The 27570-nt window shown below is 34.5% G+C and overlaps 1 protein-coding gene and 1 pseudogene across 1 annotated transcript; one reads left to right on the top strand and one right to left on the bottom strand.

The window, feature by feature from the left end:
* The first annotated feature begins 13679 nt into the window (after positions 1 to 13679).
* LOC143582997 (elongation factor Tu, chloroplastic-like) lies at positions 13680 to 14220 on the top strand (annotated as a pseudogene).
* Positions 14221 to 16387: 2167 nt separating this feature from the next.
* On the bottom strand, positions 16388 to 22243 carry LOC143582996 (putative ion channel SYM8). The gene is made up of 10 exons (XM_077065430.1): positions 21741 to 22243; positions 21592 to 21660; positions 20874 to 21518; positions 19785 to 20027; positions 19270 to 19473; positions 18925 to 19173; positions 18440 to 18733; positions 17840 to 17932; positions 17469 to 17735; positions 16388 to 16647 (listed from the first exon to the last, which is right to left on the bottom strand). Exons 1-10 carry the CDS (start codon positions 22218 to 22220, stop codon positions 16429 to 16431), a joined length of 2763 nt encoding a protein of 920 aa, XP_076921545.1. The 5' UTR covers positions 22221 to 22243; the 3' UTR covers positions 16388 to 16428.
* Between the last annotated feature and the right edge of the window lie 5327 nt (positions 22244 to 27570).

The raw sequence follows: 27570 nt of genomic DNA, 5'->3' as shown, positions 1-27570 counted from the left end.
ATATGGGGTCCCCTTGCTTGCGTCCAATTACCATTAAGAAATGGATCACAAGGGACACACCATATGTAAGCCTACAGATGAATTCGTGCTTATTCACCTATGGTGATGGACTTTGGGGTATTGCTTAATACCGGGGGTATGTCATGTAGTGGGGAACACTTACTAGTTAGTTACTTAATACATATCTTAATCATATATAATGGTTGCCTGGTAGACCTTAATGCTTAAGCTTAGGTGGATAAACAATATCCTTTATTGTCTTTAGCTATTCTTAAAAATGGTATAACATGTTTTGATCAACTAGATATAAGGTTTAAGTCAAGTTGGGGTGGCTCAGTTCCGGTAAAACCATATAAAATTGTTTCAGTTGGGGTGCCACTAAATTATATAAACCAAAAAAAAACTTGTCGCATCTTACTTGTCTCGGTAAGTATTAAAGAGCATGGGTTTAGGTGGACAACAATATTGTCAATCAACCGGATTTATCTTATTAGGCTAATTCGCATAAGTGGACAACTATGTAGTTGTCAAGGTTTAAAGTGGGTAAGTGTTTGGCAATCATGATTAATGTGTTTGATTGTTTTTGAATATTGAATATAAAAAAAATTCAAGAGTTGTGGGTTTATATTATATATCTCGGTTATGATCCGGTGCATATTACGTTTTCAGGGACGAAAAAGGTTTAAGTGTGGGGATATTTGATGTGGTCTAAAATATACATGTTATTATATAAATATTTTCTACACTTTTAAGTATTTTGAGCCAGGTTTTTATTGAATATATTTCTATTTGGCTCATAATTGAATTTTAAAGGTTTCAATAGACGAAAAGCTAATATTGAATATTTTCTTTTTCTAAACTTGTGACCAATGAGGAAAACTTCATATAAATTATTATAATTGACATTTCTCTTTAGAGTTATTTTTTTATATCAATTATTAAAGGTGTTCATCTAAATAACAAATAAAGTATAATGAAAGAAAATATTACATCGAAATAATTTACTTACCGTCATCAAAACATAAAAAAATATAGCATCATTTAAATTTATATAAATCTTTTAATGCATATATTTAACTCATGAATAATTATTTGTTTGTGTTGTCAGATGGAGACCGTAAAGAAGTCACCATAGAGTGGCCCACAAAATCAAGGAAGGTTAGGCTTATGTTTAGTCATATGGACTTTCAAAGTAGAGAGAAATATCGATTCGGGCCAAGAGATTAATGGTGAGAGCTCGTTGTTGTGAGGCTATTGTGTGGATAAAAAGAAACAAAACAATACAACATTAATAACATATAATTATATATTAATTATTTGGGGTTTTTGGTTTGGTGGGGATGAACAAAAGAAAGAAAGCACAAAACAATATATATAATATTGGTTTTGGGGTTTTGTTTGGTTGAAAAAAAAAAGCAGACAAGAAAAAAATAAATAATATATTCATTGAAGGGCTACTGTTGTTGATTGAAAAAAAAAGTCAGCAAGAGCAAGACTAATATTGTTTGGTGCGGCTGTGTGCAACAAGGAAAGAGAGGTCAACAAAGGAGAAGTCTATATTATTATTATAGAGAGAAAGGTGGCTACTGTGGGAATCGCAAGGAGGAAAATAAGAAAAGCATACACGTCAGTGCCAGCAGCACAAAGAGCACCGCCTTACGTGGCCCACTCAATAGATGCATTCACCGACTGTTGAGCCACACGGTAACAGCCCGTGGTCAAAGTGAAGGAGTCGTGAATCTGAGGGATTTATGGGTAATTTATTACATCAAAAATGACATGGCTTGTAACATCACTTATCTGTTCTGTCATCTTTTCAGAACAAATGCAAAGGCAAAGAGCCCGAATACCCCGATCTTTGTTGGTCCGTGGATTTATAAGCTTTACAAAGCTTATCATGCAGACACATAAGGAACCCGAAGCCCAAACCCGATCGCACTCGACCTCGATTATTGTCTCAGCATGCAAATGGTCCAACAGGTCAGTCGAAACCTGGAAATGTGGAGGTTTCAGTATGCCCTGAACTAGATTTGGGATCCTGATGACCAAGCTGAGATGCTGATCCAGGAAATACCAGAGAGGAGAGGAGGATCACTACCCCGACAGACCTGCCACCGCACTTACCATCAGCAGGGCGGCCCATCATCATCAGAAGCCGGCCCCAGCTCGTCATACCACAGCCAGTACTCGTTTGAGGGCCTATGTGGACTCATTGACTAGTTCCAGGCTAACACTACCACCTCGTTTGACATGTTATCATGTCAGATTGCGGATTCAGAAACATAGAGAGCCGCAGATTATACAGAGATGAGGCGAAAGATCAACGGATTGAGTGATCGCATGGACAAGCAGTGGGAACCCTTCGACCCGGACACGGGTAATTGACGAGCAGCGGCATTGGTAGGTCTGGTATGGACATGTGTTGGGTGGTAGTACTTTATTAACATTATTATCATGTTTGTTTAAACAATTTACATTTTGTCGTTTGTTTGTTTATTTGGTTTGATACTTCTATGGCCGTAGGTGCCGAGACATTTTCGTAGGAACTTATTTAGCCCGTGTGGGCAGGGTATGGATGATTTCTTACCCAATTTTCAATAGTATTATGCTTGGTTGTTTGTGGTTGTTTGCAGTTTTTATTATTCGGGTACAAAACAGGAAAACAGACCGAAAAACAGGGGACGCTCTGTCGAAATTTCGTTAACCCGTAGGGAAGTACGTTTCCATTTCACCCACCATACTTCATATAAATCTGATTATAAATCTTTATCAATCTTTTCACATTAAGGTTAATATGAGATTCAAGTGTGGGGAGGGGAATTACATGACCAATTGCTTGCTCAACTAATTATAAAATTCTCTATTAAACAAAATTTTTGTAGCAAACAAAGACTATTTTTCATAATTAAACCAAAAGAAAGCCTAAAGGAATTTTTTGCAAATAACCAAATAAAAATCTATTATAACCAAAAAAGTGAAAAAGTAAAAAAGAAGTTTTGTAATATTGAGAATAACTTTATGCAAAATATGGCGTTTATACCCAATTCCTCTGTTACTGTGAGATAAACCTCATGCCATATAAATATTTTTTCGGAAGTTTTGAGTGAGTCATATGTTTCATGTGATTTAGAACTTGTCGCAATTATTCATTTCAAGACCGCACGAAGCGTTTGTATAAGGAAGAAGGTAATATTGTTACAATCCCCTCAAACCATTCTCCAAATTACAAACCCCAAAAACCCTAAACCAAAACCTTACCACTTCATCCCTCTCACCAGTAACATACAACACTGGTCTTTTACCGACAGACCCTAAAGAACTGGAAATGCATTCTTTCGGTTTCAATCTCCTTTGCTGCATGCATTTCGCAAAACCTAGGTTGCCTCCAGAACTTAGTGAGAGAATTTTTCTCTTTAGCAATGAAGTGAGGAAAAAGTGGCGCCAAGATGAACAAAGGCCACAATTTTGCGGATTTTAAAAAAACGCAATAAAAAGAAGAGCAAAAAGATATGAAAGATGCTTAGGATGCAAGAATTGGTCCCACGAAGGAAGATGTAGGAAAAGTCAAAATTAGTCTCAACATGAAATATACCGAACTCATGAGGGTAGGGTCTATTAGACTCAAAGTCGAACGATCTATTAGAGTTGGGAGTTATGTTCAGAGCATGATTGAGGAAGAACTGATTCACATTCTCGACAAAACTAGTCTTGACGATATAACCTTAAAAAAGTCATTAGTTTTCGAAAAAAAAGGAGAAAAGAAGCTGACTATTGAAGACATCTTAAGATTCCCGACAATCATCAGAAGCTGTATTTACCATCCTCATCAACCTAAATCCCTAAACCAACAAAAACCAATCCCTATTTACACAAAACCAACCTATATTACCTTCGGATCTATGCAACCCTTCACAAAGGTGGAGATTTGAACTTGTTACAAGCTTATATTTCACAGGTCACATTTTGACTAAGAGTGTTCACATACATACATCACAGGTATGATCAGATATATAAACCGAGTGTAAATGAAAATTGTGAGAACGTGACGTTTTGCATAAACAGAAGCTCATAAAAACAAATCACCTTTTTATATATCACTACATATATTCCTGTGATTTAAGATTGGTTATTTCGTTCCCATTTTCTTAGAACTCTTTTTGGGATGTTTGAAGCTATGGTCCTAACTTGCTATTTTTAGAGAATATTTATAAGTAGCTTGCTTGAGGACAAGCAAGGTTCAAGTGTGGGGATGTTTGATATACATAAAATTATACATCTTTTTAGCATCAAATAATCTCTAAAAACTGCAACTTCTATCAAATAATATAGCTCAGAAAGCTACTTATCACATTAAAATGAAATTTCATGTAGAACCAAGCCTTAAAGAAAAAACAAGTGAAAAGACGAAGAAAAACGAAAGAAACCCCAAGAAGAACATCAACCACGCCGCCGTTCTCCAAGAACCACGCCCCCATGCTTCTGAACACAAGAAAAGACAAAAATCTACAAGAAAAGACAAACACTTGACAAAGAAGCACGGGGTCATGCTTAAGCAACCATGGGGCCGTGGTCACCTTTCAGATAAGACAAAAAGAATTAGCACGTGTCACTAAAAAGCACGGGGTCGTGCCTCAGGAAGCACGATCCCGTGGTGTGTTATCATATACGATCTGACAGCATTTATTGCAACTGGACAACTGGACACGGGGCCATGCCTACTTCCTCAGACTGCCTATAAGTAGAGGAGAATGTTGCATTAATCAAGTGTGCTTGATGAAAATCTCTATACAGGTTTCTCTTATAATAACACACACATTAAACTCATATTGAAGATCTTGTGAAGAGTTTGAAGGCTTGGAGGTTACCATTATCATCCACCATCATCAACAACATCATCATCCATCATTATCATCATTAAGAAGGGAGATTCATCCACATTTGGTTAGATTGTTCTAGTTTAATCATGTGTTTGTTATCATCATCTCTTTTAATGTTCATAACAATGCTCATTATGAACTAAACTCCATTTACCATCTAAAATCTATGAAGAAGCTTTCTTTTACTTGATGTTTATGTGAAACATGTGGTTTAGTTTGGTAAAGTACGTGGTTATTTTGCAATTATCCATTGAGGAAGAAATGTTTTACCACTTTAACTCAATACATCAAGGTTGATGACTAAAAAATCATTCATGATCACTCATGTTCTTGGAAACTAGAAATGGTAAAAATAATACTTTAATAACTTATTTAAGATAAAACATGGATCCTTATGTTATACTTAGAAATGATAAGATATGGGTTATGATCTACTTCTCTAGTTTTGATAATTCTAAAATAACATTGTTAACACGTTTTCTTAGGTTATCTTGCAAGTTAAAGAAATCATATGTTAATGGAATGTGTACCTATAACTAATCTAATCAACCAAGGGGAGGTTGTGTGGGTTAACTAAAACCACTTGAAGTTGTTAGGGTTGGTATTTGAGAAATCGTAGTAAATCCTAATCGTTCTACTTTACCAAACTTCTTGTATACTTAAATTGACATTCTCGTGGTAGCATGATATCAAGCATAGGATGGACTTGTAAATACGCATGCTACTTTCTTTTATGACATAGAATATGTTCACCTAGAAATGAGAGACTGTTCTATCATATATTATTAGGATAAGTTTATCACATGTTTATTTAATAATCATCAAGGAAAAATGGAATGTGGATTCTTGATCTTAGATGGTAACATTCACATAATTGAACTACTCATTTAGAATATATCTTCTTGTCACCTATATATTATATATAAATATTTATCTTTTATAAAAAGTTCAAAAATCAACCCAAAATGATTAAAACTCTCCGATTACATTAAAACAAAGATTCACTATTGGAAACATTTGTGTCCACGGATCGATACTTGGTTCTTACCAATACTATTCTACATATACGATAGGTACACTTTCGTATTTTGTGTGTGTTAAGTTTTAGTAAAAATTACTTTTATAAATTTAAAACACGATCCTCTACAAACCTAAATCTCTCATCCATTATAATTTTACCACCACGCGCACACACGCATCACCATATCTCTAATTTCCCGAGGTAAACCCCTATTGTAGCGGGTTACTTTATTGTATTCGGGTATTACCAAATGTGGTACCAATCTACAATACTCATGAAACTTAGTATTGTATTCCTTGAGGTTAGTGCATTCCACCTTGTGTTTCAAAAACTTAGTTTGAATAAGATCGGTTTCATGCATGGGACAGAACTTTGGTAACACTAGTTCTTTGAATTCTTCCCAATTCAATTGATACATAGTTTCTCTACCATTTGACATGATCAGGGCATTCCACCATTCTAAAGCTTTGCCTTTAAAGCATTGAGAGTAGTATTGAATCTTTTGAATCTCAGTACATTGACTGATAATAACATTGGACTCGATTTCTTCAAGCCATCGTAAAGTTCATATGGCATCGTTATCGTCATAGAATTCTTTCGGTCCATAGGCTTTGAAGTTCTTGAAACTACCCTTGGATTACTAAATGTTTCTTGAATTTACGATTGAATTTGCTCTCAGCGTTGGAGCTATGAACACTTTCTTCATGATGAGAAGTATTTCGGTATGGATGAGTTCTAACAAGTATTTTTTGAATGTTGAGATTTACTTTTACGTGCTTCCCCTTTCATTGCATCGATGAGGGGAGTTATTACATTATGAATCATTTCTTGAATTTTGACAAGATACTGGTTAGGAATCTCCTGTGCAGGTTTTATTATATCCTTGTTGCTTCTTTGAATTGAAGCTTCGTCATTATTCCCTTGATTGTTTGGGTTCGACATTCTGTAAACAGAATTTAATTTAGTATGAACAAAATTTCCTTATTTTATACTAATGATAGAATGTTTTGCAACAAGTGTGTGACACTAAACAATTGATACTAGTACAAAAGATTTATTTGTTTATAGAATGTCTAAGTCTGTTGCATTTTGAGGATATTTCTTTCTAATCTTTCTTGAGGTTCTTTGTCTCGTAATGACACAATTTAATTGTTAACTCTTTGTTTGAGAATTAGATGTTTGGTATAATCGTCTGAAACTATCATTTTCCGAATATTTTAATGATAGTAGCCGATGAAGTTCTTAAGAGGCATCAATACTTTCTTGTTTTATATTCTTGAAAAAGTTAGTACATACCTTGTGTACAAATAGACCACGAGAATTTCGATGATTTTCTTTCTAGGTCTGTTTCATTTAATCTTTGCTAATTATTTCATGTATCGTTGACTTGAGATTGATCATCTTTTTAGACTTTGTCCACCTGGACCTTTCCTTTATTTTCTAGCTATTGCTCTCTCACTTCCAGATGTACTGGTAGAATTATCTTGAGAGTTTGTGCAATCTTTTCTTGACATGATTCTTTAGAAGATACATTACAAATTTCGAGAATATTTAAATATATCTCTCATTTATGTTGTTACAAGATTGCACGACATTTATTACAATTGCATTGCCTACAACTACTAAGATTCTTATTTCTTCCATCGAACAGTCAATTTCTTGATCTTGTTGTCCTTCTTGGTGCTTTCTCCTTTCTCCTTTTCTTTTCGCCTTTCATCAACATCCATTTCTTCCTTGAGCATTGCTTCAGCTAGTTTGGTGACATTGATTTCATAATAATTGAATCATCTTCAGTGTTATAAAATTCCATTATCTGACGTTCACCCTCAGTGTGAGTAAAGTATAGATCTTGCATTGTTGAATAGTATCCCTGTCCCTGAGGATTTTCTTCTGGATAAGTTATTACTTCCTTTTATTTTAACATCATCGGTTTCTTAGATCTACTTGATTCGGCTCCATACGTACTCTGTTTGGAATAATCTGAGCTAGTGGGATGTCAGAATCAAACAAATCTGAATCTTCTTCCATGGGTGCCTGGTATTAATTTTCGTCGCTAGATATAGGAATTGGGAGAAAATATGTTCTCATATAGCCTTTACCCTTACCGGATCGAGGTTGAACTGATTCTTGGCTAGACTGGCGATCGGAAATCTGTACGAGGTTATATTAAGGATAGGAGTATGTTTACCAGTCTTATCCATACTTGTTATATATTATCCGTATTTAATTTTAGTTATTTAATGATTATTTTAATATCCTTAATTGAATACTAATGATTATCATGAACTCGAATCTGATCAAAGCCTAGGAATGATTAATACCTAATTCGCTAAGACCGATGGCTCTGATACCAACCTGTCACACCCCGACATAGGGCCTAGGCGTGTGGCCAATAGTTGGTACCTGTTTTGTAAATATATCAGAGTTTAGCGGAAGTCTTTAATTTATAAAAAAAATATTAATATACTTTTGAAGCAACAATTTAATTATAAACCTTTATTTATAATAATAAGATATTTAATTTATTTGGAAAGCTTCTCGGATAATAAATACCCGAGTGTTTAATTTATAAACCGTGGTTGATTATATAATTGATATTTAAATATTGTTTCTAATATTTTAATGATTTAAAACCGAGTCATCTCTACCTTGCAAGCATCTATCTTCTTGAATGGCTCTAATTCCTTGCTACATGTACTAACTTTATTTCCTAGAATGTTAGGAAAAATACGTCAACGATATGCTGGGGAATCGTTGATTCTAAAAACAATTTATAAATCTTTCTTTAACTGACAAGATAGTTTTCTTGAACACACTCAGCAGAAACATGTCTTATTTCTGGGATTGTGCCACTGCTATACACACACAATTACGGTTCTCCGGGAACTGGCGCCCATTGGAGAACTTTTAGTATGATCTCTAGTCTGCGGCTATGTAGCCATGATTGATATACTAGATTAATTATGTTTGGATCGAGACACATGTGTGCTCGGTATGAGTTGCTTTTATTTTCTATCTTGTATTTTAATAGGGATAATGTAATCCCATAAATCTTTATTTGACTGACTTTGTTTAAGATAAACAACCCGTTTATCTTGACTGAAAAAGGTTTAATGTATTCACCTGTGACTGTCTGTTCTGAATGATGTGGTGATCTCGTTTGAAAACCTTTGTGAATGAATGAATGATTGACCTATAATAAAATAGGTTTATATAAATACCCGAATCGCCTTTTAATCTGGCTAGAGACCTTTAGTTTGGTTTTGATAGCTTTAAACCCTTATTGATCTTTTGTTTGAATAAGATATTTTGATATGAAATCTTTCTCTTTATTTTCTAACCATGTGCTATGTTTCTTCTTCAAGAAGAAATATATGTGATATATTTCTTCTTCAAGAAGAAACGTCAATTATCTATATCCTTTGTATAATATCTTATGTTTCTTAATAATGAAGAAATAATATACTAACTATAACCTCATTTATTTAAAATTCCATATTTCTTACTTTCTAAAGAAACATTATTTTAACTTAATCTTTGTATTTATAATTCTTGATCAAGGTCTAGGCTATAACCCTAACTAGGGTCTAAGCCTCTAAATAATAAAAAAATAATAATAACTTAGGCAGAACCCCTACCTTACGCGGTTATACGGAGTTTATATGCCTAATCTTGTACGAGCGGTACTTCTACTCTATGTCGCATACTAGGGCTTTAAATGGCATGCTTTACGAGGTCGGCACGCATTACGAGGTCGATACGCAAAACGATGTGCCGGTCTTCGGGACTCGTCGGCACGTACTTCGAGGAAACGTCAGGTATTTGGCATGGATTACGAGGTTATTATTTGTCGGGTCAAGGCACGGAAAACGAGGTAGAGAGTAGGATTTTGGTGTGAGGTGAATGAGCCGTGACCCTTCTATTTATAGACTAAAATTGGGTCCCATCCCGATACGCGATGGACCCTTTCTTATGGTCATCGCGTATCATGATGACTCATATATCTTAGAGAATGCCACGTGCTGACACATCTGCCATGTGTTGCCATGTGGCCTGCCACGTCTGCCACGTGTTGATGCGTCATCATGGACCATCGCGTATCACGATGGCCTTATAGTGGGACTCATCGCGTATCGCGATGGGTTCATGGATAAAAATTTCACATTTGGTCCCTCAACTTTGATAATTTGACATGATTGGGTCTAACTCTCATTGTCCAAAAATACTAAGGCGGGCTCTCAACAAAGTGCGCCATCAAAGAGCCACATTGCGCCCAACGCCCTTCGCCATCACCTCGTCCTCGCCCGTGCGCGGAGGGTGCGTGCATGTTTGGCATACAAGATATTACTATGGAAACTTTCTTCCTTATAAAGTGCTTCCATTTCATTACCACTTTTCATATGAGATGGATTCCATTTTCCTTATTTATGACCATGTGGAATGCTTCCACTTTCTTAAATCCTTTAATATGGGATGGAGTTTCCTTTATTCCATATCCTTTACATAAGATGGATTTCCTTTATGGAATGTTTTTATTTCTTTATTAATAATTTTTATTTCCTTATTTAAATTTTCTCATTACTTATTTTAGAGAATAATTTTGATCCTTTAACTTTACTAAGTTGTGAAATTTGGACTAAAATTTTGGGGATGTTACAACTTTATACACATATCTCTAACATATAAGTTGAACCATATTTACATATTTAAACATTTAACACAAAACACAAATCTTTTAGAAATTTGCAAGTCTAATATGCACAAGTCCTAACTTACTAGTTTTAGCAATTTATGGACATGTTATTTTCACTAAGTCTAACATGAATATAATACCCTAAATTTCCAGATTTTAAGTCACATTCTATCATGTCTCTTTCAACTTATGTACTAAAATTTAGGGTATTATGTTCATTTTAACATATTACTCTTTATTATACTAAAATCTAATATAAAACATGCACATTCTTTCAATCATGGGTGTCATATTATCTTTATTTTCTTTACCATTTGATAAGTCATTTTCATGCATGTCAAGATACAAAACTTTTCTACTTTCATCATGAATAATCAGTATTTAAATGTGTTATACTAACATGCATCCTAAGTATCAAAAATTTCATTCAACAAGTATATCTTTCAATAAAGTTTTCTATTATTAGTAACTTCACTAAGTTAAGAAATTTAGTAATTTGCAAAATGTTTTGCATGTTATCATTTATCATAATCATAATATTTTCATAAAAATATTCCAAGTATTTATATGCTAGATATTCAAATCATTATTCAAGTTAATTATGCATTTAGCAAAAAGTTTCTATATTTAGAAAATCTCTACCATTTTTCAACATTGTATCTTTCTTTAATCAACATTATAATGTAAAACTCACTTGTATGTACCCCTTTCTCTCTCATGCAACCAAGGATCCAACAATTTAGCAAATAATAAATACATATTCACAACATTAACAAGTTTCTTTTTTTTTATTATTATTTCACCTAAATATTACATGCATGTCTTTGTATCTTCATATTTATCATTTTTAATAAAAGAACATATAACTCCTTAAGTATATTTTATCATGTGACCATTGTATGTACCAACATTTTAACTTAGATAACCAAATTTATACATATATATAAGTGTTTAATATTATTCTTTATTACATACTTACAAGATACTCAAAAGACACATAATGTCCAACTTTATTCAATCAAGATTATAATATATTATACACCTACTTGTATGTACTTGTGTTTCTCTCTTTCTCGTTTCTCTTTCTTTTACAATTTTACCAACAAGACTCATCAACATCTTCTATTATTATATTAATACTTTATGAAATGTTTAAATTTTAAAAAGGTATTGTAGTAAGTCAACTCTTTTAGGTAGGTGTGTATGCATGTATGTGGGTTTTGGGTTCCCACAAACACTTACGGTTTTGGATACCTACACACACATGCATGCACTTTTTAGTCCATAATCTTGAGTTTTTAGTTTATTTCTTAAATGTGTGAAATATTTTTATTGCAACATTAGAAAGAAATGAACATTATAAGGCTTCAAACTTAGGTTTTTGGATGGAAAGAAGTGATTAAGAGGAAAACAAAGAAGAGTCTTGAGCTTCCAAGTTCTTTTAATAGCTTCCTAGACCTTTGATGTTTCTTTTTCCTTAACCCCTTCAGGCTATTTGATCTTAACAGACTAAAATGAGGATGAAGATGAAGTTGTAAGGTGAAATGAGGGTGGTGGTGGGTGGCGACGGGTTGGTGGTGGGTGGTGACGGCTTGGTGGTGGGTGGTGGTAGTGTGTGTTTTTGATCTTTGGTTTATTTTTTAATGATGAGTGGTGTGTTCTTGTGTTTAAGTAAACTCCATGGATGAGTGTTTTTGAGTTACTTAGAGAAAATAAATGATGGAAGATGAAGAGGATGTTAATATTGATATATGTAGAGGGAGAATATGTGTAGGGAAATATGAGTTGTTATAATAGAATAGATATGTGGAAGATGGAGAGTTTTAGTAGACTTGGGTGGCTTTGATGTACAATCTCCAACACACCATATTAGGCAATCATTGGATTGCATGCAAAATATGGAAAGAGAATAGAAGATACGGATCTTTAGTGGATTTCAGAAAGAGATTTGGTAGGATATTGGGCATTTAACACAAGATCCTTAATTGTTAATTTAACGTTTAATGAATTTTAACTATCTAAATGATCTCCGTTGCTAATAATTTTTGTCAGACTTTTTCCGATTTTAGATTCCTGACACAACGAGCCGAAGAGCATAATTTTTTGTGATACTAAGTTTATGCCTCACACGGTGTCCACTACCGGCTCTTAACTGCCAACATATTGATTTTCGTGTAATGAAAATAGTAGATGTAACCAAACAAGTGGATTAATTTTTAGTTATATTCACATTGAAACGTAGATGTAACCAAACACATTGTAATAGCATCCTTGAACTTAAACACATGTTATGTGTTACTCCCTCCGTCCTATTGTAAGTATCCTAGTTTGACTTTTCAAGTCTTTTTTTTACAACCTTGACCATAAATATTTTTGTTCGTGTCATATAATACTTGATGAAAATTATATCAATGTAAAATACATTTAAAACCCAATCAATTCATATATTTTACATCAAGTATTATATAACACAAACAAAAATATTGTCGGTCAAAGTTAAACAAGAAAGACTTGAAAAATCAAACTAGGACACTTATAATGGGACGGAGGGAGTAAAAGTTATTAAAGAAAAACAAGACAAGTTTATGCCGTTATGTTAACAAAAAGTAAAATCATAGATATCACTTGACAATAATGTACAATCCACAAATATTTGGGTTCATGATGTTTGTTTTTCATTAAAAGCACTTCCCCACCTCTTTTGTCTGCACCGCGCAGACGTTGGGTTCTGCAATATGTTTGTTTTTTAGAAGACATTTCATTAAAAAATGTTTGCGTGTCCTCTTCTTCTAGAAGTCTTGCACCTATCACTTCTGACCTCTTCTCTTCTTTTTTCATTCATCAAACAACACCACTCTATCCATCTTCTTCTTCACCAAATCATATCTTCTCTGATGGCTTCACTCACGGCAGCAGCCACCACCACCACCGCCGTCAAATTCACATCATCACCACCTCTTATTAAACCCACCACTAAACTCCAACTTTCATCCACCGTCATTCCAAAACCCTTTTCACCCAAACCCCTTAAACCCCAACCACCCTCACCGTCTGCGTTGCCCGCGTCAAATTCGAACGAACCAAACCCCACGCCAACATTGGCACAATCGGCCATGTGAACCATGCAAGACCACCCTCACCGCCGCCCTCACCATGGTCTTCGCCTCCACCGGCAGCGGCATCGCCAAAAAATACGACGAAATCAACGCCGCCCCAGAAGAACGCGTCCGCGGCATCACAATCAACACTACCACGGTCGAATACGAGACCGAAAACCGACATTGCGCACACGTCGACTGCCTCGGACACACCGATTATGTTAAAACATGATCACGAGCGCTGCCCAGATGGACGGGGCCATATTAGTCGTGTCCGGGGCAGACGGGCCAATGCCACAGACGAAAGAACATGTTTTGTTGGCCAAACAAGTCGGCGTACCGAATATGGTTGTTTTTTTAAATAAACAGGATCAAGTAGACGATGATGAGTTACTTGAACTTGTCGAATTGGAAGTTAGAGAGCTTTTATCGTCTTACGAGTTCCCCGGTGATGATATCCCGATCGTTTCGGGCTCGGCATTGTTAGCTTAAGAGGCGTTAACCGAAAACCCGAAAATTTTAAAGGGGTGATCGGGTCAAGATGGTCATTGAACTTATTATGCCGGTTGCTTGTGAGCAAGGTATGCGGTTTGCGATTAGAGAAGATGGTAAGATCGCGGGTGCTGGTGTTATTAAGTGGATTATCAAGTGATTTTGTTCATTAAAATGTATGCTAGTTCTTTAATTTAATCAAGTTTTGGTTTGATGTTGCTATGTTATATTATGAACTGCATTATTATTATAATGAAGATTTTGATTTGATTCATATTAAAAGTTGCTACAAAGACATATATGTTTTTTTTAACAGTTTGCAGACGTTAAAAAACAAACAATCTTTTTCTTGCAGATTGCAGGGGTTTAGTCCACCTCTTCTGCTACAGATGCCTGCAAATGTGGTCCGCAGACTGCAGACATTTTACCTCTTAGAAAACAAACAGCACTGTATTGAAAACGTGCAACTTCATCACTTGTTTTAGAGAATATTCCAATTTGCCTCCCAGGAATATATCGTCGGGAGATGGAGTAACCAGTGAAAACGAATTTGCGCATGTTGCACGTCTGTGATATTTTGGCGGGTCAGTCTGTGCCCTTCCCTCAGTTGACCAAGCGTTGACCTGTTAAAAAATGTTGAAATTACGTTTTACCCCTAAGCCTTTAATTCATTTTAAAAATAATCACCCAAAACCATGTGAATGCCGGGATTCAAACCCGAGACCTCTAGTTTAACATCTCACCAAAACTACCACTTGAACTAAGTTAGTGTTTGGTATAGCTATACAACATAAACTATATATTATCACTTTTATCACTTCATCTTCCCCAATTATAATTAGGGTTCCTAAGTTTTAATTCCAGAAAATTGCCATCACTAATAATCACCAATATATCATCTGCACCACCCATACACCACCAATATATCATCTGCACCACCCATACACCATCAAATTCCGGTAACGATTTGATCCAGAGGTTATAAATATTGAAACTTGTAGTGAAAGATAAGAAGTTTTTTTATACTACTTTGCCAACGAATTTCGCCGGAAAATCGGCCACGTATGGCCGCCGTGCCGACGAGATGACCGGAAAAACGAGATGGCGGTGGCTGCCGTTACATTGATGATAGAAAAACGAGATGACCGGTAAAACGAGATGGCCGGAATCCATGGCTGCGTGGCGGCGACGTGGTGCTGGAGGTTAGGGGTTTTGATCGGAATGATTTATGGGTGCGGTGGTTGAATTATTGAAGCGATTGGTGGTGGGATTTGAGAGATTTGCGGTTTGAGTGAAGAAATCTTGAGGATCAAGTATGTTTAAGGTTGATAATGATGATGATGATGATGATGATGATGATGATGATGATGATCCGATGATGATGATGATGATGATCCGATGTTAATGAAGATGAGATGCTCCTTTATCAAATAAAAAATTGTCAAATATTATTATATTTTACCTACGATGATGATGCTGCTCCTCTGTTGTTGTTGTCGTTGCTGTTCCTGCTGCTGTTGTTAATATGTTGGTATTATTACTAAAATACCAACAGTCAACTGACGGCAGGAGTCAGAAAAACCCGTCGGAGAAACATAGTGGCGCAACATTCGCAAAATCTTTTTCAGTGGTTATTCCATCTCCCGATAATATAACCCAGGAAGGCAAATTGCAGATTTCTCCTTGTTTTATATACATTTGTTTTTGGGTTAAATTTGTAAATGTGACGTGTGTAAGTGCACTTGTTTATAGATCCACTATTACCAGTCATAAAAAGACCTCACTCATAGTCCCCACTAAAATTGGCTCTTATTGTGAAGTTTTCCCAACTACAGTTTTCATTAATGCCTTGGGGTGTTACATACCATTAAAACATCCACATTAAAACTTGGACGTAAAACTACGAATGTGATAGAAACAAGATCAAATCTTCTGTCTTGTCTTTTCGTCTTACACACATGTAAGTAGATATAACGCACAATACTATCATATTATGCAGCAATACAAGTCTGTACCATATAATACACATAAAATTAGACAAGAAAAGTCAACGATATCATTCACGTACTATTATAACTGTGTTAGCATATTATAACACGTTAACAATACATGAATTCCCTCAAACTTTACAAACCAATCAATGGTCCTTCCAACTGCTAACCAGCCCCTTTGAGTGATTGTGGCAGATTCTGAAGGCATATTAGTAATTACTCTATACTATGTTCACTCAGCAGCTCATATGAGTTCTCATTCACCCAATGCAATTACAACAAAAACATCATCAAGAGCCCACTTAACGGGCTTACCCTTGTCTACCGGGTTTATTATCGCACGTTCTGCTGTTGCCAGACGATACCCAATAACAACTTCATGCCTTTCACGACCCCTGATCATGATATCATAAAAACACACTTCTTCTTGATCATACACATAGAACTCTGCTGGTTTAATACACATCTCGTTTCCCTACGATATGGGTAAATCAGACCAAGTCAAAATGACTACCTTTTAGGAGGTGTGTGTAATTATCTGACACGACACAAAAACATAACACGAACCTAACCAAGAATTTGTGGATTTGGGTTAAGTCTAAAAGAGTTCAACTCAGTTTTGGGTTGAACCCACAGACAAGTTTATCTATACAAGTCGGGTTTAGGTCGATCTGGTAGGTTTGTGAATTAACCCATTTACTTAAGTAACTTTTCTAACAAATGTCTTTTTATGTCATAAAAAATTTAAAGTCAAAAGATCAAAGAAAAATAGGGATCGGGTTTTAAAGTTTAAACATATATATTTGTAGTTTTGCTTGTAAAATTGTAATCTTATAGTATTAATCTGCAAAAGTATAAAATAAAATAAAAATGTTAAACGGGCCCTGCTCGTGTCAACCTGCGAATACGCGTGTCATGTCTGCAGGGGCAAATCTTAATGAGGCCCATTTAACCTGCGAATACGTGTCGTGTCTGCAGGGGCGAATACGAACATGACCCATTTAACACGCCTAAATAAGTTGAGGTTGGGTTGGCTAGAAACACTACATGTTCAAATCTTTTGCATCTTCCTTGAATATTTGGTGTGTCAAATATGATGCCAGAAATTAAATAAGTTCAATAATAATATGAACTTTTTACACAAAACGATTTACAAGGCTTTGTACACTAGAAACACTTGACAATACCATTAGACCCATTTTCATTTTAGCTAATAATTATGGTGTTACACGTTCGACCAGTTAAGAAATGAAGCAAAACCATAATTAACTCATTCACAAGTAGATCAACGGTTACCTCTTCTGCAAAGAGTTCCTCAAGAACACGGTTTATCTGCTTATCTTCTGCTACCATTGCTAGAGCCATGCTAACAAGCTCATTTGACAGCACATAATCACTAATTTTGGTCACGGAAACAAGATTCCTAGTACGAGAATCCAGAATCTCACTTATTATAATTGATTTGTTAGAAGCTTGTTGCATCTCTCGAATCCATAAGCTATGAGAGAAACCAGATACAAGGAGCGGTGTTGAGCTTGTGTCTTTATGTGGAAGACGCTTTGACTGCAAAGATTGATTGAATTATCATCTTTACGGGTATGAGGTTTAAAATATGAAGTTATCAATAATAATAAACTTTCAAGATAATAAAAGTTCAATCAAATCACCTGAATGTCTCGGATGAGGAGAAGAGTGGCTAGAGATCGCGAGTCTGAATGCACAATTGAATCTTCTACCGATTCATCTGCAAGAATCAGAATCTGTTTTCAAGAGTTAGTAATCAGCAATCTCAAATTTTTCTTTTCACATTCAAACCTCCGGTTTCAGTTCTCTTGGTTTTGGTTTTGCCATTTGGGCTTAAAATTTCTGGGCCGAAAAAAAAGCCCAAAATAATGAACTTGAGCTTTAATTTTGGGCCTAAAAACTTTGTTAGATAACAATTAATCGATTATTACATATAATGCTCAAATAAATAACATAATCCACAAATTTAATAACAAAAGTTAGTTTTTCGGTTTTTATGGTTCGGTTCGGGTTCCGGTACATGCAAAACCGAAACCAAACTGGAAATTCGGTTTCTGAAAAAATGTGGAAAACTGTTGGTTTTTAATTCGGGTTTGGTTATCCTGGTTTCATGCAATTAACCCATTTGACTTGTTCTTATTTGACCTATTTTCTTTAGTTGATGTTCGTCTGCTAACCCGTTTGACCCATGAATAAAGTTAACTCCAGGTATTGATTAAACCAGCTAAAGAAATGGAACTTACAGAATCAAATGTCTCCAAAGGTAGAGTCTCCAAATGTTTTTTAATAACCGCATTCCCTACACGGTGAACAAGTTTAATGTTTTCAAGACCTGAAATATCAAGTCCTCCATCCACTAACTTTCTCTCTCTCTCCTTCTCCACCACTTCATTAAACATCCATAACTCTGAACCCGGAGCCAGAAACGCCTCTAAAACCATAATCATATCATCAATATCACGTCGCCAACCACAAAATAATATCTTTTCAGGAAATTTAGGCGGGTCCACTTTTTTGGGGAAAAGACCTCTTCGTATCTGCAAGAAAAATAATGACTAAGAGCAAAATACAGATCTTTATGTTACATTACAAACCCTTTATGAACAAAATGCAAAACCAAGTAAAAAATAACAAGATAATGCCTAGAAAATGTCAACACTCATGCATATTGACATATATTTAGACTTTTATATTAAGTTAGCTTGCCAAATAGTCTTAAGATACTGACCTCTGGTAAAGGGCCAGGGGAATATGTGTCATCATCTTCCGCAATGACAAGTATTTCATCACCCTCTTTTAATATATATTCATCACTGGGATTTATATTAATCTTACCACCCTCAGAAGCAACCTTTACACCACACGGGATAGCATCGGGAAACGAAACGAGTACATCTTCAAACCGCAAACCATCCATCTGAGGCCACCTTTTTATATAGAATTCAGCATTTTCAAACCCTAATATATCTTCCCATATCTACAAAAAAAAAGCACAAAACAGTTATGACTGCTTCACGGCAAGAAACATATCCATCTAACTTATTCTAACATCTAACCATTTTTATTTTACTACCTGTGCAAGACCAGGCTGCAGTGCACACTGTATCATTAACCGACCAATTACATCATGTGCAACCACGGTCTCAATTAGCTCACCACCAACAAGCTTCACCAACGGTTCATTGTCAAGATCACTCATCTCAACAACCACATGACCCCTCAACCCCTCTTTTACTCCAGTTAGGCTTAAAACAACCCTCAAGGCACGTGCATCACTCTGATGATGTCATAAAACAAAATATAATCAATCAATCAATCATACCCAGTGGAGTCCCACCAATAGCAAAGCTATAAGTAGGGTCTGGGGAGGGTGGGATGTAGGCACACCGTACCTCTATCCAACTGGATAGAGAGGTGGCTTTCAGAGAGACCCTCGGCTCTTGACTACATATGTATGCGGCAATATAAAAGGAAATCGAAGAGCAAATTGTTTAAAAATTGACTACATATTTTTATAAAACAAAATATAAAAAGTTAAAAATTGTTTACATGAAGAGCAAATTATTCAAGTAACAGTGTAATGCATACTTGATCTGCATTTTCATCTGCTGCAAGTACAATTATAGCGCGTGCTTTTGAAACCGAGACCTTTTTCAAGTCTGCAAGTATTAAAGGGCTACCACTTCTGCATATAACTGAAGTGCCCATGAAGCTAAATTCAAGTTTTGCAATATCCATTTCCATTTCCTCCTTATCTCTTTCAGCTAGAACCACAACAACACCACCGCCTATACTCTTATTTGCTATTGCTAGTTGCTTTAAAAGTGAACCCTGTAACATAAATAAGGTAAAATGTAAAGGAGTCTAAACTAATTATAGTTATTAGTGTGTAATTGTTAGGGTTTAGTAGTGTAAAACAGATTGTGATCATAATAAATCTGAATGTTGTGTTTACAATGGAGGGGAACCCTAAGCTTATAAACAAACCGAACCACCACGGACGGAGCATGTTCGTGTTCGTTGATCAAGAAAATGGACATGTTCTTGTTCGCTCATTAACAGTATAAACGAACGGTCCACGAACGTAAACGAATGAACATAACTAAACTTGGACAAACGAACATAATTGAGCTAAAACTAGTTAAAAATAATGTGAAGAACAATGTGTTGGGCCTAAAAAGTTATTAAACTATACTAAGTTGTAATGGGCTAAAAAGTTTAAATGAATATATTAATAAACATAAATGAACGAGCATTAACAAACTTAAACTAACAAACATAAACATACGTAAACTAACAAACGTAAAACAACGTCCGCGAGCATAAATGAACGAGCGAGACATGTGTTAATGTTCATTCATTTAACTAAATGAACAAAACATTTTGTTTGTCTTCGTTCGTTTATTTAACAAACGGACATAAACAAACGATTCCCAAAGCGTTTGGTTCGTTTCCGGGCCTAGGGAACCCTCAATATATAGAAAACCCGCAGCTAGAAACCGTCCCTAGATAAGCATATCTTGTTAATAATAACTAGTAATTAATGATAATTAACAAGTAGTATATTGCCTATAGGCCCAAGATAAGTTTCTCTAGGGTTCAGCAGGGTTTACATATTAAATCGAGTCACTTTCACACAAATGATAAATCAAGTGCACAAAACAAATAGAAACTTACCAATTTGTCACTCCATCCAAGAACAAGTATGTGATTGCTTTCAATCACTTCACTTTTCCCTTTTCGCAAAGAATCAACCTTCTCTGAGATAGCATCGGAAACAAGCCCTAACATCATCGCAAATATTAACATTCCGCCTGAACTTATAGAAACCGACACAATTCTCGGTCCGGTCCCAACTCTATCTGCATGATTCCCAGAATCTGCAACAAATGTCCAAGAAAGCCAAAGTGATTCTGCAAGGCTACCATCACTCACAGCATAAAGCGCCAGCCCCCCAAACGCTATGAGAAAGATAGTTGCAAATAACAGTGCAAGTAACTTTGCGTAAGGGTAGATTGAAAAACACACATCCACCATATATGCAATTCTCTTCTTTAACGGAACCTCCTCTTTATTGTTATTATTATTACTATTAGCGCGCTTCGATATGTTCTTGATCCGAGGAAGAACATCAAGATATTTGTACAACATAAAAGGTGTCACAAGAGTAACTAGAACCGTGTACAGCGCAACGGTTCGACTGTCTGTATTGCCAATATACACGGATGAAACATCACTCTCATCCTTCAAAATGTCAATAATGTTTTGATTATCAAAATTGCCATTATTCCTACAAATTCTAAAAAGATTAGAATTCTTTTCCTGCAAGAAGGTCACTGGTTATCATTAAACCGTCGGATCATAATTTGCCAACATTCAATCAAAAACTTAATACCTGAAGCTTTGCGACTTCATTCCGCAAAATAATCGCATAACATCCGATCACTAAACATAAAAGTATCATCTGTAATAACATATAAACATCACATTAAAATGCTATATATGAATGAATTAAAACCCACCAGAAGAAAATAAATTATTCACCAGCTTAAGTATCAATGAACTCCCCCTGCTCCGGTGAACTTTCCGAGCCGAAGACGAAAGCGGAGTCTGAGCCGGCACTAGGTCCGATCTAGTATCAGACTCCAGCACCAACGAATTTGACCTCGCCGGAACCAACTCCGTAGCACTTCGGTCTTCCGCAGCCGGATATTTGGTTCGAAGCGGCGGTTGTTTCCGTACCGATTTAGCCGCCGCGGGGGGTTTAACGACGGTGAGACGGTTGCGAGTGGTGTTAGGTCCGAGGAAGGACGGGTAGACATAATCGCGATCGGAAAAAGCGAAGGTTTGACCGGAGACGGAGTCGGTGGTGGAGTCGAAAGATCGCCAGGAAGAAGTCGGAGAGTGAGGAGTGGTGGAGTCGGCGATGGTTCGTGACTTTTTTAGGAGAGGACGGCGTTCCGGTAGCGGAATATTAGGGTTACGGTTGGTGTCCGGTGAGTCTCCGGTGGCGTTGGACATCATGGAGGAGGAATCTTTTATTGCTCGTGTGATGATGCTGGAAGTGAGGCTTTATCAGGCGCCCAAATACAGTTCCTGTTTGTTTTTCACTGTTTGCTATAATTTTCTTTTTTAAATTAAACGATGATATATACAAAGAGCGGTTCATATAATACGATAGATACTAGACCAATTCAAGCGTTGGATCAAAACGCTCTTGAATTTTTCAGAAAGGGTCAGATCGTCAAATAATCTCTCTAAAAATCACTCTCTATTATCAATTGAACCCGGCGACAATTAAGCGTACTCACAAACTACTGTAAACCACACAACATTCAAGGGTAAATCAGAATTAATAGAGGCGGAACGAAGATGGAGAAATCAAAGAACCCTAAATCATCTGCTTTGAGCAAGGAATAAAGATAAAAAAAAACCAAGATTTACCTCAGATTAGTGAGAAATCAAGTGTTTTTTTATGATTCATGTAATCATTTTAGGTTTTGATTATTGTAAAAATGTAACCGTTGATTTTGTAAGCGTTTGTAGTTCTTTGTATCATTCTATATTTTTCTTTTGACGTTTTGCTTTAATTTTGGTCTCAAACATTGTATAAGCGTTTTGTGATTGTGTTAATTTAACTGTAGTCTTAAGCGTTTTATGATGATTGTAACATCTGCATCTATGCAATTAATCTGAATATAGTCTTAAGCGTTTTGGGATGATTGTATCATCTGCATCTATGCAATTAATCCAAATGTAGTCTTAAGCGTTTAATAAGTGTTGTATCATCTGCATCTATGCAATTAGTCTTAATGTAGTCTTAAGCGTTTTATGTGTGATTCAATTAAAGGTAACAAGGCAAGGGATAAAAAGAAGGATGTTAAACGAAAGACTGTTGATAAGAATACTAAACAAGTTGATATCGGAGTGAAAAGGTTAAAATAAAACATGTTGAAGCAAACTCTGATTAAGACTTTGAAGCTCCAATCAACAAGTTGTTAACAAAGCGCAAAGATGTAGAAGATAGTACCTCTGACTCGGACTTTCAACGACCAAAGAAAAAAGAAGTTAAAGACAGAAATCAACGCTCCTAATTGTCGCTTATGTTTTGTACGATAATGTATTAGCGTATTCCATCTTTTCTCTATACATATATATACCAAAAATAATTATTTTTGTGCATAAACAAAATAATTTAACTATTTTAAACAATAAACGACGAGTCAAGACGAAACTGAATTTGAGATCAAAGAGTTACTTAAGAGTTAAGCTCGAGTTTTAGATATAGGGCTTAAAACTAGTCAATCTATTTAAACTTAAACGTGTTTGACTTGAGTTTAGACTAGTTACGACTCATTTACACTCTACCATCATAAAAGGGCAAGAGATGCATAGTCCAACTTGTTTAAGTGTTATCAATATTTGTTTTTAACCAAACGTTAATTTGATTTATGGTGTGAATTTATAGAAAAGTTTTGTTCGACATACTTTTTTGAAATATTTATGTATGTAATTGGCCGTTAAAAAATTGTATGTGTTTTGTCACTTAGGCCATGAGGTATGCTCTAACCCCTACAAAGGTTAAAATGACATGGCACTTTAAAGATGGATTAAACCACTCCTCACTTGCGTTTAGTGTGCCAAAAAGGCCTACGGGTTATGCTTTTAACGGGTTAAAAGGAACAATATGCATTTACTATGTATTAATTACTAATTGATTTGTTATTTTAGTTATGTATTAATAGGAGAGAGATGGAGTTAAATGGGTTAAACCATTTTCTTTGAATGATACGGGGTGAAAAAGAAAAAATGAGTAATGTGGAGCTTATGTGGAGTTAAGATAAGTTAGAGTATACCTTATGGCCTAAAAACACATTCGGTAATCCATTAGAAAAAACTATTACTCACGTTTAATTTTCTGACATATTTTTACTAACGGATGTACTTGCAAGTAAAAATGTGTTGTAATTCTAACTCAAAAGATATCGAAAATGTTGACTCCTCAAATCGCATGTGAGAGCACTACACAGATTCTTTTTAGACTCAATCGTTATCTTGAAAGGGCAAATATTCATACAAAGTAAAACTAGCCACTAATAATAGATTAAATAAAGTAGAAAAAAAAAGGCTAAAGTGAAAAAAATTAATAGACAGTCTTTATGTATTATATTCAGCTAGTGGGATTTCTTGTTAAGCAGCAAGGAAAGAAAAGGAAAGGAAAGGAAATGATAAGAAAAGGAAGAGAAATGATGGAAATTTTTTTTAATTAGGTGTGTTCTTGAGTTGAAAGGAAATTAGAGAAAAGAAAAGGATAATTATGTTAAAAAATAGTTATCCTTAGTAATCATCCCATTTTTGGAAGGATAACTTATTGGGAAAATACATTAATTTAATCCCTTCAAACTCCTCATGCTCATTTCCTTTCCATCATAAAAAAAAACTTAAGAAAACCCATTTTTTAACTATTCTTAATTTTCCTTTCCTTTCCTCCCTTTAAAAAAAACTCAAGAACAGGGCGTTAGTTTCAATTGATATCAGTTTGGTTCTTTATAGTATCAGTAAGATATCGATACTTGATCAATTTATATAGCAATTAAGATGTGTTTTATATTAATTGAAAATCATAAAAATTAAAAATGAGTATCGGCCTTAGTACGAATGTTGTAATTTTATCACAGTACATATACGATACAGGCATTCGGTATAGCTTATGATATAAAATAAAATTACTCTATTATGATGTTCGGAAGATAACGAAATGGTTCGTCATATTAAAGAAAAAAATAAATTATATTCACACGGTCGATTTTGAACAAAATTTTATCAAAACATAAATAGAAATCGCATCCCTCCTCCACTGGTTACGCGTGATGGGGCCGGTTTGAGAGGAGTTACGCGGCTCACGCACAGGGTCGTCTCAAAGCATGTAAGGGCTAGGTCCGCACAAGGCGCACACAAATTTTAAGGGAAATAAAAACCTTATAAATTAAATGCAAATGCAAGCTAACTAAAAAGGTTCGTGTGGCTCTTGCCCGTTTTATTAGCATACGGAGAGACCCGGGTTCGAGATATATCTGACATGCTTATTGACTTATGCTACCAAAATTTTCTTTTTTATTGTATCTACATCATGTGTACATAGATTGATTTTATATATATATCACAAAATGTTTTTTTGGATGAACTTAATAAAAAAAATCACGTGCAAAAACGTATCCGAGAACGCTCTTGAAAATTTCATTCTCAGTATTATATATGTATAATTGAAAGAATTTTGAGTATGAACGAACTTCAGGAATAAGACTTCTCATACAATAGTATTTCTAACAAATCAGCCTAAATACAGAAGGAGCGTTACCTGTATTGATATATTTATCAATTTACTACTCATCGAAGGAAATAAGAACATTAAATTGTAGCGACGAATGTTCTTCAAAACCTATGTTTTTCTGAGCTATACCATGAAAAAGATTTTAATAAGTTTCAGGGGGCTTCTCGACTTTGTCATAATGACAACATAAAAAATAACATGTTAACAAATTTAATTTTGTGAATATTTTATTTCATTTGAGCATAGTTTTGCATTACACGCTTCCTATACAACATTCTGATCACTATTGAAGGAAAAATTAATGTTGACACAAATATCTCAAATGTGATAAAAGTTAGAAGCGCTGATAGGTCTGGGGTGACATGTCGAAAGTGTTCGCAATCTCTTCTTAAATTTTAATAGTCGAGTGAAAAACAATCAATTTGTCAAATCCCGAACCTTTGATTATTTTCAAAAATGCCATTGAAAAAACCAGAATCATGTTTAAAGTTTTAACTTTCGTTCGTTTAACATTTTCAAGTCAACACTTTAAACTTGTAACAAATTTAACGATAAATCTATTTGCATTATCAAACTTTTAAAAATACTCAGATTTATCAACAAATTTTGACATAAATGTAGTTAACTTGTACAAAACAATCTATTTACCAACTCTTGACCCATAAAAATCAAATTTAAGTTCTACAAAAAACCCAAAACAATCCTTGATAAAAAAAACTAAGAAATTAAATATAATAAACGTTGTTGTCTAAAAGTGATTGGTATATTAGTATATACTATCCTTACATTTTAACATATATATAATTTACTAAATTAACCAAAAAAAATAAAATAGATAGATTTAAAGCATATATCTATAATTTATAAATTTATATGACAATTTACAATAATAATAATAATAATAATAATAATAATAGATAAATGGATTTATTTTAAAAAAATGGATCGACTTTTAATCATATATTTATAATTTAATGATTAAAAAATTACTTTGTAAGATGAAAGCATATTTGAATTTTGTTTTTCTTTACAATCTTCTATAATATACGTAGTACAATATGTTAATGATAACATTTGAAATTATATTCTTTTCAATATTTGACAAACATGGTTTGTTGTTAATTTTTGGATTTCACAAAGTATTTTGGAATATATAGTAAAATAGGGTAAAGTTAAAATAAATAGTATAACAAAAATGAGAATGGTGAGAAGGAATTTAATCCATTAATCTTAAATTTGGATGGTAGAGATTAATTTAAAAATAAAAATTGAATAAAAATGGATGAGAAGGGCATGAATGTAATAACCCACTTATGATGACACTCTCTCTCTACATGCAAGGCGCATGCCAATTTCTTCACAATTTTAAAACGTCTATATAACTTTTTCATACGACATATTTTTTAGAATTTTTTTTAATATAATAACAAGCGTTTTTTTATCTTTAATATGAATATCATATTTTTATATAAAAATAATAAAAAAATAGTGGGTTTTTTATATTGTGTTATTGGTTGTCCATTGTGTTTAATTGAGTTTTTTATGCATTGTGTTATAGATTTTGGTCATTGTGTTTTTTAATTGGTACTCATATTAAAGATAAAAAATAAAATAAAGATTACATCATTGTGTCTTTTTGTTCGTCATTGTGTCTTTATGCTCAACATTTGTCTTTCTACTTGTCATTGTGTTTTAATCATTGTGCTCAACATTCACTTAATTTGAGAAAAATAGTATTATGTTCATTGTGTATTATACTCAAGTCATTGTGTAATATGTAGATTCCATTGTGTTTTACGTTTCAGGTCTTTGTGTTATATTTATTTATCATTGTGTCTTGCGTTTCAGGCCATTGTGTTATATTTATACATTATTGTGTTTTACGTTTCAGGTTATTGTGTAATATGTATTCATCAATGTGTTTTATGTATTAGATAATTTGTTGGTATTTTTCATTATATTTACATATTATTACACAACGGTGTTATTAGTATTTAAAAAAAAACACAATGATTAGTTGAAAGACACAATGACAAAAAAAAA

The sequence above is a fragment of the Bidens hawaiensis genome, unplaced genomic scaffold (assembly GCF_021521415.1).
Source record: "Bidens hawaiensis isolate Kalapana, Puna unplaced genomic scaffold, B.hawaiensis_p1.1 tig00032100_1, whole genome shotgun sequence".
In the NCBI taxonomy this organism is placed as follows: Eukaryota; Viridiplantae; Streptophyta; class Magnoliopsida; order Asterales; family Asteraceae; genus Bidens; species Bidens hawaiensis.
Note: the sequence above shows the minus strand (reverse complement) of the source record. Positions and strands in the feature narration are given on the sequence as shown.